Here is a 16166-nt window from a genome sequence, read left to right as displayed (position 1 = left end):
CAAGCAGAATTTTCTCTGGAGCTTTAGGTCCTTTGAGCTTGCTACTCATTTGTGTTTATTGGTATCATTTTCTCAATCTCCATGAAATGGTGAAAAGCCTGAGTAAATAATAGGTGAGGAAGAGGTATAGCAGGTTCTGGACCAAATATGTCAGAATTAGTGACAGGCTATTCTAAGAGCTCTTCAATTACACAGCTGCCATAGCTATGTAGTGACACTGTTTTTGGGGGTCTTTTTTTGGTTTTTATTTTAAAAAGGTTTGGTAATAGAATTTGAGTAGTGGGAGAAGTCTCTAAAGATACAAAACTCTTGCATATTAATCAGTTACATGTAAAAAATTCATTAAAACCTTCTGTGTGAACTGTTGCGTTCTGTATCTAATATGAGCAGGAAATCTGAAATGATAGTCTAGTAGAAATTGTTGTCTAAGAGTGGGAGATTAAAGTGGTGGAATGGCTGGGTGTTTTACAAAAAACCCCCAACCCTGTAGCTGTTTGGCCTGGTCAGTTAAATACAGCTTTTGAAAAGTATCTGTTGCTTGCTTTCTTCATCTTGGTCTTTACTGGGAAGATGAGCCTTCAAGTGTCCAAGATCCCTGTGACAGTGGGAAGGTCCAGAGCAAGAAAGATGACTCCTTGATGAAGGAACACCAGGTTAGGAAAAACTTAAAACAAGTTCATGGGCATAAGCAAGTCCATGATACCTGATGCGATGCACCCATGAGCACTGAGGGAGCTGATTGATGTTATTGCCAGGCCACTTGGTTATCTTGGAAAGGCTGAGGTGGTCAGGGAAGGTCCTGAGGACTGGAAGAAAGCCAGTGCCACCTCTCTCTTCCAGAAGGAATCTTTTAACAAAGAGGATCCAGAGAACTGTGGATGGGTCAGCTTACCTCCATCTTGGGGAAGGTGGTAGAACCAATAATACTGGAAACCATTTACAAGTTAGGGACAAGGAGATGATTGGGAGTAGTCAGCATGGCTTTAGGAAGGGGAAATCATGCCTGACCAGCCTGATAGCCTTCTACAAAGAAGTGACTGGATGGCAGATGAGGGAAGAGCAGTGAACGTTACTTACTTTCACTTGAGTAAGGCTTTTAAGGCATTCCTCCATAGCATCCTCATGGACAAAATGAGGAAGTACAAGCTAGATATGTGAACACTAAGATGGATGAGAAATAGTTCAGCCAGTTTCCCATCTACCTCACTGTCAATGTTTCTAGCCTGTACTTGTGGTCAGAGCAGCAGGAAGTCCTGGTGGAGGTCAGTCACTAGTGGAGTACCCCAGGGGTTGATACTGAGTCCGGTACTGTTTAACCTCTTCATTAATGGCCTAGATGATGGGGCCAGATGCAATTTGCAGACAATAGAAGATGAGAAGTTGATGTACCAGATGATTGTGGTGCTGTTCGGAGGTACCTGGATAGGCTTGAGAAATAGCCAGACAGGAACCTCATGAAGTTCAACAAAGGGAAATACAAAGTCCTGCACCTGGGGAGGAGTCACCCCATGTAGCAGTTGGTATACTCTATATGGGCAACCCTATATATGTGTATACGTGCTGGGGGCCCGAGTGGCTGGAAAGCAGGTGTGCAGAAAGTGACCTGGGACTTCTGGTGGACACCCAAGTTGAACAATGGCTCTGTAAAGAGCTATTGACATGGGTCTCGATTTGGCTCTGGTTATAAGCCTGCATCTCCTCAGTGTTAGGTAAACTTCAGCCTTATTTCAAACAAATCTGCTCCCTTTTTGTGCTGCCTTGGGTAAAGATTTTGTGGATATTTTTTCATGTGGACTCTGCCATGAATGTGGGAGGAAACATTCTGGTTTTGGCTGAGGCTTTAAATGTATGAATACTTGATTCCCATTGGCAAACAAGTCATCAAGTCCAATTTCATTATACCAGAATCACAGAGTTAACTACTGTCTTTGTGCAGTTGGATGTGGAGGTGGATATTGAAGAGCTAGCATATTTGTGTGTGTGTCTGCGTAGCTGTGCTGTGTTAGTGCAATTTGTGTGTTCTCGCTAAAAAGGCAAAATTAGATCTATTAGAAGAAAAGGATGATAGATGGGCATCAGTATTTTTATTGCTTAAGTCCAAAAAGTGTAGGCATTTAGTCTTCTTAAAAGCCTTCTCAAGACTAGTCAGCTAAAGTTGAATGTGTCTCACCTTTCGGTGAAATACTATGTCTGTGCCAAGAAAGATGATTAAAGTTAAATGTGGAACAGTGATCATATTTCTGGTATATCAAACCTTGCACAAAAAAGGTCCCATATTAGTGCACAAACAACAAAATAAACCTCAGCATGCTTGGGATGCACATGTTCGTGTTCAGTGAACAAAGCAGGGAAGTCTCAACTCCCGTGTGGTAGAAGTTGTGTCTATAGCTAATACAGACTCTGTTTCCAAATGCGTGCTGTTGTGCTGTAATGAGGAGTTGTGGCAATATTGGGTTCTTTCCTCAGCACCAGAGCAGCATGCCCGTGTACTTCAGGTACTTGTGACTCTGCTTGGACTGTGTTCCTGAAGCACAAGGGCTGGTTTGCCCCTATTCCTATCTGGTAGGGTACATACGCACCTAGTTGTATTGTTCCTTGTCTCAAGCTGTGCTTGAGCTACCCGAGACTTGGAGAAGTGGCTATGATGAGTCAAGTTAAAACACATTATGCCTGTATCCTATTTCTGTTGGCAGCTGGTAGCAGATTCTTAGGAATGAGTGTAGGTAAGGAGATGTGGATAGAGTAGCCTTTCACTGGTAGGTCCTCCCAGCCTCTGTCAAGTGTTGGCTGAAGGACTCCAAGCAGTGTTTAATGGATGAACAACATAATGTTTGGAGCACTGCAGGGAGAGACTTGGTAATGTTTAATTAGAAAAAAAGAGCCATTTAAACATACCAGCCCCAGATTAAGGTCATTACTGTTATACTAATATAATTTAAGAGTTGCACTTAATTAAAAGCTCCCTGGACTAGCTCACTTGAAGAAAGATCAGGAAGGACAATTTTCTTCTGAAGAGCAGGGATGAAACTGTTGTGTCATGAATATGAAAGACAGTTTGGAAGTGGTAGAGCAATGTAAGTCATCAGTTTGTTAGTGAGTCCTGTTAACTTCTGATCGGAATTTGTCTATCTTGCCTGTTTTGTGTCAGCAATGTTAAGCAATACTAACACAGTGAGCTGTCAGGTTTTGCAGCCTGCAAGCAGGTTTTTCCAATGACAGTGGTCTTCAGATAGGAGAGCTTTTCAGGTATCCTTCACAACAGCATGGAGGGAGCTATCACATATGAGATGCATATTATTGCTTTTGAGTCCAAGTTTTATGTCTGTAGGGAGTGGTTAAGGTACACTGTTTAGAGCAGACGTATTAAAGATCTGGCTTGCAGTATGGGGATGGTTATCAGTGTTTTGGATTTGTAGACTTTCCCCCATTTTGGGACTGAATATGGTTTGTCTTTGTAAACTGTTTTAAGTCAAACTTCTACTTTGTAGCTTATTTGATGCTAAATATCAGTGGAAGGCTATCATATACCTAATACCAAAAGCACCTGAATCAATGGGAAAAGCATTGTGATTTTGCTGAGCCCAATGGAAACTTCTTTTGATCTTTTAGTCTCAGTAAGTTGAGTCAACACTTCTGAAAGATCAGAGAATTAATACTGGTTTTGAGTCATCAGGGGGAGTATTTTACCACTCTGTGCCAGGTTAGTTCTACTTTCTTCTTTCACGAGTCATTGTAAATATGATACTTTCCAAAATTCAGGGCTAAAAGCACATGTTAAAATCACACATAGCGTGGGCTGGTGGTAGATGATATCTTTCTTTAAAAGCCTGCTAATTTAACTTGCTTTAACCCTTTTACAACTCCAAGCCTGGAATAAACCTTTGTTTCAGAACTAGAGGTGCTAAATCTTGCTTCTGTGCTGGCATAGTCACAGATGAATCTACTAGGAGTTAAAATGACAGGCCATCTCTTCTTTCTTTTATGACTAGCACACTTAAAAGTCTCTCTGTAGTGCCTGAAAATAGCTATAGTGTAACCTTTTGTCTTCCCTTGGAAGTGGAACGAAAATACCTGTATTTCCACTTTGTGGTTCACTTGTTCCTGACATTTGAGTCAGCTTTGACACGTTGAAAGTGCCAGCATCTCCTGGCAGAGAGGCAATGAGGATAAGAGCAGCTTTGATCTCTTCCCCTCTGCCCCTTCCTCTCCTGAAAAGGTCCTTCCAAAATGTTTGGCATGGCCTAGTAATTCTACATTTTTGCAGAGGCTGGAGGATTTGATCCAGATAATGCAAATGTTAATAGCAAAAGTGCATAGTAGGAGTGCAACTTGAACACAGAAACATTTGAGATGCTTCAAAGAATTGAATCTATTCCAGTGAAAGATTTCCTTAAAGAGAGGAAAGCTAAGAAACTGAATTATTCCTTTTCACCCTTGCATGTATAGAATTAATTTGGTATTTGACGGTAGGCTTTTGTTGTACTACTCTGAACAGGCTCAGTATAGGATCCTGCCTGTGAAGGAAATACTTCCATAGCTCATCTTAACCATGTTAATGGAACAGTTGTGTTTGCTGTGGGAAAACGGGAATGTACTTCTGCTGCTATGTATCTCTGCAATAGTGAAAATTGATAAAGCAGCTTAAAACATTTTCTTCAAACAATTAACTGTGGCTTGTTTTGACAAACAGGACTGGGCACTTAAAGCTGCGTTTTCAGTGAGGCATACACTTACTGCTGTAGCAGTTTTTCCTTGTCACGGTCCACATAAGCCTGGAGCTTTCCCCATCTCTAATTGAGAGGGGAGCAGATTGTGCCGATGACCAGATATTCTCTCTGCTCCTTATGCGTTTTTGTGAAACATCACATAACTTATCTTCACCCTCTCGCCATCCTCTGGGCTGTGGGGTCTTTAGTGTCTCTTTGATTTTTCTCTTAGCCTCAGTGAGTGTGCCTCCAGGCAGCCGGGATGGATCAGCCAACGCTGCCTGGTGTGGACTGTGCACCTGGGACTGATGTGTCTCTGTCATCATTTTTCCTCCTTGAGATAATCACACTGCAATTGTTCATGGTTTTACTGCGTGCTGGAATGTAGGGAGTTAAGTCATGTTATTGAAAACCCTACAACTAATATGCAGATCTTCATTGTTTGTCTACTCAGTTGTGAGCTCTGGCTTCAGATTGTGAGTATATGGAGGCATCTAGTGAAAAATTACTTGTTGCTGATGATAATGTTAGCCAGTGCTTCTCTCTTGTAATCCTGGTCTGTTTTTTCCTTATTTACATACATACAAAACTCTTCTTTGTGGAAGACCCAGTGTTTTGAATATTTGCTTAATACTTCTTCATTCTTTTTCTTTGGGGAAGGTAGTTTCTCTGTTTACAAAATGTGGTATTTGAACTGTAAAAATGAAATTATTTTTGCTTTGCTCGTGTGAGTTCCTGTTTCTCCAGCTGTTGTGGCCATAGCTTCAGATACGTTTTTGATAACACCATTTTGGGGTGGTTGGGCCCTGTTTCTGTGCTGCCTCCCTTCTTTAACCTTATCCCAAAGTTGTTACAACCAACTCTGTGGTCAGATTTTTTTTTCTCCAGTCCTGTTTTCCTTCAAAGCTGAGTTAATTTTTTTTTTGTTTTGGTTCACATCTCAGCCCCAGAAACAGCTGCGCCTACAGCAGCTGAAATAGTGGGATGTCATGCTGTGGGACTGAAAATGAACCACAAAGGGCAAAAGAGGTTGGAAATTCTTTAAATTGCTATTTTTTATGTATTTCTTGTATTGCAAAAGGCCAGCCTCTGATCCCTGCTTGAACTGTGACTGGAGATGGTCTCTTCAGATGCCGTCCAGTGAAGCACTGAATTCAGAATATGCAGTTAGTTGACTGATTTGTAGAATATGTAAACACAGTTGCAACTTTTTTCCCTTTAGCAAAAAGTAGAGATGTTCTTGAGGAAATGCTGCAGTTTGGCTTCCCTTTTAGTATGGTTTTGAAGAGGAGTAGGTGAGGATGTGGCTTTTCTGGAAGAGATGAGTAAATCAAGTGAAAGTGTCAGCTGTCGGTCATCTCTTGGCAAACCGCGCAGTTGTAAATTGCAGCCTTGTGAACTTCTTCCACAGTATGCATGCTTGTGGTGGACACAGTGCAAAACTACTAACTTTTAATCCATCTAGTTAAAAAGAAAGACTTGTTAATAGGAAGGTTTCCTCTTATGTCTAGTAAAACAGAAGGTCTTTATAAGAATTCTTTGTATATACCCAGATCCATCAAATTTATTTTTCTTCTAAAATACCTGCAGGCTGCATTTTTAATGTTGTCTCTGAAGTTTTAAGTACATTCACAAAAAAGTCAAGAAAATGTGTATGAGTATGTAATTGTGAATGTTAGCAAATCAGAAGGATCTGGTTAAATCTTTATTTAACCTTGATTTAGCTTTCTTGAAGCACTGGTTTTATTAATTTGATGGAAAATATCCTTTCCTGGAAAAGGCTACACGCAGGCTATTTCTAAAGTGGTTTTGGTAGGTTCCAGGTATGGTACTGTACACTATCTGTTCATAAGCAAATCAGAAGGTGGCGGTGAGAAGCAGTGAGAGATCATGTAGGTATAACATTAACCTTATAAGGGTAAATTTTAAGTTTGGTTCTCTGCTCCAAAAGTCTTACATAACCTTAAAGCAGCTTCTTGACCTTTCTATGTATGTTTTTCATTTGAAAAATAGGGAAGTAACAGTAATTCAATATAATGTAGGAGCATTTCAAGGGTAAATTCATAGACTACTCACCTGTTACATTAATGCAAACCGATAATTTCTTAGCTACTTTATGTAGCTAAGAAATTCATCGGGGTGAAGGAAGTTCTTTAAAGATAACCAGTGCTTTCTAGAAGGAAGAACAAGAAGCTCTGCTAAACTGTGGAACCAATAACACCGCACCACAGTCAGACTATTACGGAATAGATACAGCAGCACAGTCTTGAAAGTTTTCTAATAAATTTACGGGTTGCAAGCTATAGAAATATAGCTGAAATATTTTGCTTTGATTTTCATGTGATGTTTATAGCATATACCAAAACCTGACTGATCATGTATTGTACCTCTGCATGGTTCTTAATTTTGGAGCAGTCTTGACCTCTGCTTCATAGCTTTGATTCAGACAACAGCGTAAACACCGAGTTACTGGAATGTTAAAGAGGTATGGAAAAGATTTCAGTGGCAATTGGTTGTACTGCAAAGCAGTAGAAACATTTCTGAAAACTACAGTTTTGTAATAAACAAGGAAAATTACCTAATCTTTGACGTTTGTGTCTACGGTCCTTACACTGTGAAGTTCTAACTTTACAGAAGAACCATTGGTCTTTATTGGTACAGCAATCAATGAGCAGTACAACTTACAGGACAGCAGTAATTTAGAGGTTGCCCATGGGTGGTATTGAAGATGCTTGATTCAGAGGTGAGTGTATTCAGGAAGATGTTTCTTAAAAAGTAATTGGAAGGAGAAAGGGATCTGTTGCTCGTTAAGAGAGTGTTTGATGTCTGCTCATCTGTGACTTGAGTGCAGTTTTCTCTTATCTACAGGATTAATATTTGCGCTTTCAGGAACAAAACTGCATTAGTTTTGTTGGTCAGCAGTATTAAATATAAAGTTATAGGAAGGAACTATTTCAACAGGATGTGGATGTGAGAAGAGGCTGATGTTGAAAAATCGTCTTCTGGTATGTCTTATGAACATGCTATACCAGCTGCTAGCAAGAAAATTAACTATCCCACCTGAAACCAGGACATCTTATTAAGTTACTCCTTGGTGATGATTGTGTAATTCATACATAAGAACACTGCCAGCCTCTCTTAGGTTGTTAACAGTGTGCTGGAGTGAGTTTTTGTAGTCTTTGGTATTCATACAAGTGATCTGTGGTTTATTGTGTAAGTTGTGGGACTACTAAATGAAGAATTGATTTATAGTGCATGTCAGTTGACTTAATCCTTTTACCAAAAGACTACAGTTGGCTACCTTTACAAATTCAGCAGCTTGATATTCTAAGTTTGAGTTATTCTTAACTAATATCTGTACACGTTGCTGTCAAAGGAATCCAAGAGTTTTGTTCCGTTATCATAGAATCATAGAATAGTTTGGGTTGGAAGGGACCTTAAAGATCATCTAGTTCCAACCCCCTGCTGTGGGCAGGGACACCCTCCACTAGACCAGGTTGCCCAAAGGCTCATCCAGCCTGGTCTTAAACACTTCCAGGGATGGGGCATCCACAACCTCTCTGGGCAACCTGTTCCAGTACCTTACCACTCTAACAGTAAAGAATTTCTTTCTAACATCTAATCTAAATCAACCCCCCTTCAGCTTGAACCCATTACCCCTTCTCCTGTCACTACACTCCCTGATAAACAGTCCCTCACCATCTTTCCTGTAGGCCCTTCAGCTACTGGTAAACTGCAATTAAATCTCCCCGGAGCCTTCTTTTCTCCAGGCTCAACAATCCCAACTCTCTTAGCCTGTCCTCATAGTGTTTTATTAAAGTACCTTCACTGATATTACCCTTGGTGTTTCTCCCCTTCTTCAGCTACATGAGTTGTTCGTATTTTGCATGTTGGAAAACACAAGGCAGAGGCTGACTTGCTCAAGGTCCTTTAACTAGGCTGACAAAGCTGGTTTAGCCCAGGATGTCCAGTGTCAGCCTGTACTTTAGCCACCAAACTGTGTTCCTGCTGAATCTGATATGAGAAGCAGGGGCAAGGATAGCAGAGATGGGATCATTCAGCTGACTTCCTTCTTGACTTCTGGATAATGTTGGGAATAGGTTGGAGGCTTTAGGGAATCATTAGGCGGAAATCAGTAAAACCTATTGTTATCCTACTGTGTTGGTTTTGCCCTGTAACACTGTGCAGTTTGCATAAAAAGTAGGCTATAGGTCTCTTGCTTTGTCCTGTGTCCCTTGTTCCTATTAAAGTGGCAGTTTCTCTCATCTGGTGCAGCCTTTCTCACTGTATTGAATGGTGTGGACTCATTTGGAGCCCTGTGGATTAAGTCAGTGAATTCCTTGGGGCATGCCACCTGCCACTCCTTACTGTTTCATCAGAAGTAGCTGGCTTTGAGCTATTCCACTTTTCTAAAACCTTAGATGCAGAACCTCAACTGTAGTTTGGCTTGCTTTACACATGCTTGAAACTGTTTGTTTGGGGTTTTTTCCCCCTCATCTCCCAGCTGCACTATTTAATATGCTGAGTCTTTCTGATTTTGTCTTTCAATTTCTTCTTTCAGCCATACTTCATTTATGTTCTTGCATAGAGTACTGTCAGGGTTGTGGCGAGGGGGGGGCTTTATATATATCTATATCTTTTGTCCCTGTTTTTTCTTTTGCACTTCACTAGAATTCCAGGAAATCTTTTCTTGGGTGAATTTCGGAGGAGGAGGAAGAAGAATTGTCTTGAAAACTACAGGTATCCTTTCCATTAAAAATCGTATTGTTTTCTGGTGTTTTTTCCATGTATTATGGCATCTTACCTATCTTCTTTGCATTTAATTATTTCTTGTATGTCTTTTTCTTCCATTCTTGCCCCAGTTCTCCACTCTGACTTTTAAAAAATGGTTCGGTTATAGCTAAGTATACCTGTTTCTCCAGGTATTGGGTAGTCATGGCACTATCCAATTGTTTTTATGGGTCAAATTATTTACTCTGTTACTGTTGTCTTCCTCTTTGAATGTTTTCCAAACCACAACCCTCTTGAATTTTACACCCATTCCGGTTTCTCATGAGTTCCTCTTTCTGACAGGATTAACTGTGAACACCCGGAGCTTTCTCTCCTTATTTGTTCTGCTGGTTGTTGCTGGTAACTATGATGCTTTTAAAATATCAGCTCTGAGCTGGGCTTCAATGGTAACTTCAGAGTTCATTTTGTTTATGGTGTAATTGTGGTTTTGAAAGGAATTGATTAAACTGATGCATTTAGAGTAAACTTTTATTTGAATAAAGTTTAACTAAAATCTAATGGCTTTTCAGACTTCTGATCTTGATCTTAAATACTTGACAAATTTTTGAAATGTTCACGTTATGAAGTAATTGATGAAGAAAAGTGAAAGAGTGGGAAGAAACTTTTTTTCCCTACAGACAGTCAAGCTACCTGGAGCAAAACAGCACCAGCAATACTTGATTTGCCCCTCCAAGTTCTCTCTAATATGTATGTGTAGCATTTATGCTAAGTAAATGGCTCTGCAATAGAGCTATTATGTATGGCAAAAATAATAATAAAAAAAAGCTAAGATTGTGTCTTCATAAGTACAGGAAAGTGAAGGAATTTTGATTAGCCTAGTGCAGTAGCTTTTCGAAGTTTAAAAAAAAAAAAAATGGAGCTTTTGACAGAAAATGGGAAAATTCATTTGTATGTCAGTGAAGACTGATTCACATGGGAGAAAACACAAGTAGTGTTCATGACCTTACATCGCAAAGCCCATCTGCGCGCACTCTGGAAAGCGGACTCTGCAGTATAAAGGCTGGGAATTAATTTGAGTCAAAAGCCTCTGTTGACCTATGGAGTCCTATAGTGCTGTAGGGCATATCTATGAAGACCTCACTGGCAGAAGCTCTTACAGTTCTTATTTATAAAAAAATAACATTTAAACTTAAAAAAAAAAAGGGGTAGAATGGCTATGAAGTTATGTTAGCGGCACCTCATTTGTTAACAATATTTCACGCATTGTGCCTAGTTCTCTACTCATACTATTATAGAAATGTAATTTCTTCTATGTCAAGATCTTTTTCAAAAATACATACGTTCATTCATTTTTAAGTTCCTCGTATTTGCTGTCATCACTTTATATTCTAACATCCCACCTGAGTAGTTCTAATTAACATTTTCTTTATCCCTGCTGTCTTCTTGTAGGTGGGAATCTGGTGTGTAATGAAATAGTCAAAACGCTCCAGTTGTGCAGAGTCTTACAGTATTCTTCTGAGTGCTAATGTATTCTGAAACTTGTGTCCCTGGTTTCAAGAACTAGTTGAGTAACTAATCACCTTTGGAAAACCTGGGTGATTTAGCAGTGTTTGAGAAAGTATGTGAGTCTGGCTAGTGAAATGCAGTCATTGTATGTGCTCTCAGCTGTCCTCTTGTCATCCTCTGGTGTGTTCTAGCAAGTGTCTGGCCTTACCTTGGGCTTGTCTCAGAGTATTAGAGAGATCACCAAATGCCATTGAAATACTCTGCTCCCTCCATTAGGAAAGGAGAGCAAAGCCAGGATGGTGTCCTTGGGCTTGGTGTGCTTTGCCTCGGTTGGACTCAAACCTTTGAATCCTGCTCACTCTGTGTGAAGGCTGTGAGTGGATCCATTGCCTCACCTCCACACAGATGGGTTCAGCAGTAGGCGACCTGCCATTATGGAAGGGTGTTGTGCAGGATTACCGCTATAGCAGACCAGGGGCTGGTTTTGTTGGCTTCCTGGCAGATGTTGTGTTGGGCACAGGAGCAGTTCAGCTGAGGTGACAGAGGGATCCTTGTGAAACAAACTGAAAGGTGCTCGTGTTTCAAAGTGCTCACAATTCTCACATTCTGTTAGGTGAATTCCAGATAAACAAGAACAAGCTGTTTGACCTGTGCCCAGAACATTTGAATGACTAAATAGGAGGAGAAAATAAAACCTATGTGGACCAGTCTGACCTTGCAGTCTAGAGCCCTGAAATGTACCCGTGCTTTCAGTGCTTACTGGTGGCTATAAACCCCAAGAGAAAACATTCCTTCACAAGGACTTCTTGATTAACTCTGTAAGATTCAGTTTCAATTTCGATTATATTTGTATCCCTTCAGTTATTTGAAATAAGTTTAAAATGAGTTTAAAATAGCCCAGCTTCCAGAGGCACTTGCATTTAAATGAAGGGGGGAAAAAAAAATTAGAAGTTGGAACCATGCTCACTTTGTTGTTTGTGTACATCTTTCCTCCCATTTCCAAGAATTGCATCTCATACCCAATTTCTTTTGCAGTTTTGTTCAGTGGAGGGACTGCTGTATGTCAGCCATGCTAAAGGGCAAGTGATGGAGGCAAGTACTAGTTTATATATTCAGTTATCTAATATTGTTTTTGCCAGTTTCTCCTTTTGAACTGTTTTGTTTCCCAGTGTTGCTGTGAAAAAATTGTACAAATGAAGGACTATATTAGCATGTTCTGGGATGTAAAGTGTTATAACATCTGCCCATTATGACGGTATATGAAATTGTGAATTTTGTCCCTATATTCTCGTACGAATAAGAAATATATGTTTTTTAACTTCATGCTATAAAATACTCAATTTCCTCCCTGAAACAGAATATAAAGGTTGATATAACTGGGGAGGGGGAACAAGCACAAAATTTGAATCCTAATGCAAATAAATGTGCTAATTAATTCTGCTGATTCACAGGTCTTCACATTTATGACTAGTTTTTTCCCCAAAAGTAGATACTAGAACAAATAAGTAGTTTTAAGGATTTTTCATACCAGATATGCAATTTGAAAAGCTCTTTTCAGGCTCACAACAGACTCATCATATGGAAATATGAATAGGCAGATGACCACATAGCTCCTTATAGGAGCCTCTTAAAGATAGGAGTCTGTAATTTCACACATCAGCCACAGAGTACACAGGAGTAGTAGCAACTTGTTGGTGAGCTAACTCACAGGCCGATTTATTCCAAGTTAGTTTGTAAATTGGCATAGGGCTAATTTAAGCAGGTTGATGGTTTCCAGCAGATAATGCATGGAACTCCGGTTAGACTGAAATGGTGTTCTTTAATATCAGCAGTATTACCAGTGGTAATCTGAATAAAAAGTGTGCAGGAGATCAGAAAGGTAGTGGTTAGAGAATATGCCTTGCATCTTTGATATGAACTACAGTTCTTCAGTGAGTCCTGACTAAAAAATTAATACTGAGGGAATTAGCTAAAATGAAAAAGGCAGTTATGGGTTAACTGTCAGGTTTGTATTTTCTACACCAAATAATTTTGGGACTCCTGCTTTTTAGTCAGTGAGGTTTGTTCACTGAACCATGTGGTCTGGATGAAAAGGAAAACCTAGTTTTGCCTTTTTTCCCCCAAAACTTAAATTGAGCAGAGACCTGCAATTCAGCTTACTGGAAAACCTGTTACATGAGAAAAAAGAAATATTAAGAGTGAGCTCAAAAGTCAAAGCATAATACTAGTTGTACAGGTACTTGAAGTCATTTAAGAAAGTGTTAAGTATGCAAAAATAAAAGATTGGTTGCACATTTTTTAATTCTGCTACACAATTTCTGCATGAATATGGGTAAATATATTTTTCTGGGACATAGTTTATTACTTTGCACTTAATGTGTTATTGATTAAACTGGTCAGTATATTTAGATTCAGTGCTTATAACATGTTTAAAGTACTGAGAAGAAATCCTGTATGATTCCAGTGTTTTGCTTTCTGTAAGTACTGAATTTCATCTTGCCTCCAGCTGATGGCAACGACATTTGAAAAAAAAGAGTGCAAGGCAGCTCTTCTGGTATTTTTGGATGCAAATTTGGAAAGCATTTTGGAATATCTGTTTAACTCATTGTGTCAGGTTTCAGATGCACAAAACTGAGAGCGCTCTAATCGTAACCTCAATGCTTTGTGTTTCTGCAGCTGTTTTAAGATAAAAATGAATGCTCTCAAATCCTAAACATATGTTACATTTCAAATAAAATGGTGGTGGTTCTTTTTTAAAGCACAGGCTGCTTTCTGCCAAGATCGAGGTAGACCTTTGTGATCTGGTTTCTGTATTTATAGAAGCCTAATCAAAGCTTTCTCCTGCAAGAAAACAATGATCAGCTTCTGAGCATGTGATCTCATGGTGCTGATGTGAAACTCTTTCAGATACTGTGTCCGTCCTTCCTTCCTCATGCCTTTGCTGTACTTCTCCAATAGTGTGTTGCTATATAAGTGCTCAGCTGCAATGTCATATAACCAACTCCTGCCTGAGCCCTGCTGCTATGTAAGGTTGAGCTCTCTTGGAGAAAAGCTGCGTGTTTCCTCTCTGCTAGAGACTGAGCTACACATACATGGTGCTGCTCCCTTTCAGATTGGTTGCTTAATCTACTTTTAACTAGGTGGTTTTGTTTTCTCTGAGAACTATGGACAAGACTGTGCCAATTGAAACCATTTCACTTGCCTGTTCTTGCTTGAAGATAGATTTTCACATCCAGTTTCCAGTGCCATCAGCGGATGTTGGCAGTAATAAGCCATTTCTTACTATTTTGAAATGTTCTGTTTTCTTGCATATGTTAAATACTGTGAAGTTAGGTATTCTACAGAAAAATCAGGTAGGCAGAGCAGACATTACATTTGAAGTGCAAATGCTCAGATCTTTGTCAAGGAACAAAAATAATTCTGCCAAAAAGACTAGCATGCTCTTCAGAAGTTTAACCTCGTGTTCTGTTAGATATTGTTATGGGCTTGTTCTTAATAAGCAAAAACCCACTGGTTTCTCCTTGCTTCTCCCCCTTTTGAACAGCTTTTTTACCTTTCTTGCTTTCCTATACCCTTTGTGGTGGGCTTCTTCCCCTAGGCGATGAATGACTTGTCTCATACAAGCTTTGGCTTCTGCATACAGCCTACATGCAACTAATACCACATGGAGGGATGCTTGGAAAACTGATAAATTTTGTTTTGTTAATGGCATGTTTTGCGGATTGGATTTTTAACCCACTACTTTCTGCATGGATGTATAATAATGACTCTTTTGTTTAACATTAGATAAGCATGAGATCACCGTGACACAGCTGCATGTGTAGTCACTCTTGAAGCAATTGCACACCTAATTGGCTGACAATCTTGGCATTTTTAAAACAAACACAAGCCTTTTAAAGACAGGGGACGTATTTATGTATGAATAGTCAAATAAACCTGTTGGGTGTCATCAATGGAGCCCTCTGGCACTGAACAGTTGTGTGATGACCCTGATCCTGGAGGCAAATCCCAAGATCAAGAGACCAAAAAACAACATGAATCAGAGCAAAAATTATCCAAAATAACCCATAATGCTTTGGAGAACATTAATGTGATTGGTCAAGGCTTGAAGCACCTTTTCCAGCATCAGCGCAGGAGGTCATCAGTTTCTCCGCATGATGTTCAGCAAGTTCAGGCTGATCTGGAGCCTGAGATGGATTTGGAAAGCCAAAGCGTCTCTGCTGAAATTGATGGTGTCTCCACCCACCCCACAGCTCTGAACCGGGTGCTCCAGCAGATCAGAGTGCCACCTAAAATGAAGAGAGGGACGAGCCTGCACAGCAGGCGGGGCAAGGCAGATGCCCCAAAAGGAAGCCCGCAGATCAACAGGCGGTCTGCCCAAGATATTCAATCAGGTCGACCCAGATCGTCATCTACCACAGATGCTCCCACAAACTTGTCCGTGATGGAGATTGCTTCTTCTATCTGTGTAGGTGGAGAGGAGGCCACAGCAGCAGTAAGTTACTCAGATTTACCTTTGGTCTTTATCATCTCCTTGTATGTTTTCTTAAGCCTTTTGAATCTTGGTTTTTAAAAGCAAGTTTCTTTCAGCAAACACTAATGCTACTGTGTTCAAAAGCTTCTTCAGTGGTGAAGCAAAGAGCTTGAAAGATGCAAGTGTTAGTCATTTTCTCACATGGCAGGTGGCTTATTTTATATGTATTTGATCAGTGAAACAAGAGCTACTTTTGAAACACATTAGGTTGGTTGGATGGCACACCACAGTGAAACAAGGAGTGATGGGAAGAGCAGCAGCCAGCATATAGTCCTCCTTAGCAGTTGTTTTCTAGTTCCTGCAACAAAACCTTGCATTTATGTAGATGGCACTTTTTTTCCCCTCTTGATTTATTGTGTATTTTATAAAAGTGAGGAATTCCAGTTTCAGTGAATGGTGTTGTTGATCTCTTAGGCTGTTGAGAGGCTCTGGGAACACTGGCTGCAGCCTGCAACTGAACTGCAATGCCAGGTTGACCGAGTCTGATTTCGATCAGCCTGGCTACTGTGCTGATACGGGATCACTGCTGTCTCTCTTAGTTTGTCTAGCCTGTTTGGAAAAAGCATTCACCGAAATGACAGTCTCTGTTCTGTGACATGTTCTTGCAAAGCTGTGCGTATTGGCTTATTGATGATAGCAAGAAGTAGTGTTTGCCTTACCATCGCTTTTCTTTCCCAGATCAATGTAGT

The 16166-nt window shown here is 40.1% G+C and overlaps 1 protein-coding gene across 9 annotated transcripts in view; it reads left to right on the top strand.

The window, feature by feature from the left end:
- TMCC1 (transmembrane and coiled-coil domain family 1) overlaps positions 1-16166 on the top strand; it is a 115737-nt gene that overhangs the window by 11351 nt on the left and 88220 nt on the right. For 2 of the 9 annotated variants that reach the window (XM_075762560.1, XM_075762562.1), the window contains one exon: positions 11979-12035. In XM_075762560.1, coding sequence (XP_075618675.1) covers positions 12030-12035 — 6 coding nt within the window. In that variant the 5' untranslated portion in view covers positions 11979-12029. Of the gene's footprint in view, positions 1-5809; positions 5873-9377; positions 9447-9779; positions 9884-11978; positions 12036-14729; positions 15439-16166 lie in introns of those variants that run through there. The other 7 variants (XM_075762551.1, XM_075762552.1, XM_075762549.1 and 4 more) reach the window with 7 other exon arrangements.

This window comes from Balearica regulorum, chromosome 10 (genome assembly GCF_011004875.1).
Source record: "Balearica regulorum gibbericeps isolate bBalReg1 chromosome 10, bBalReg1.pri, whole genome shotgun sequence".
Classification (NCBI taxonomy): Eukaryota; Metazoa; Chordata; class Aves; order Gruiformes; family Gruidae; genus Balearica; species Balearica regulorum.
Note: the sequence above shows the minus strand (reverse complement) of the source record. Positions and strands in the feature narration are given on the sequence as shown.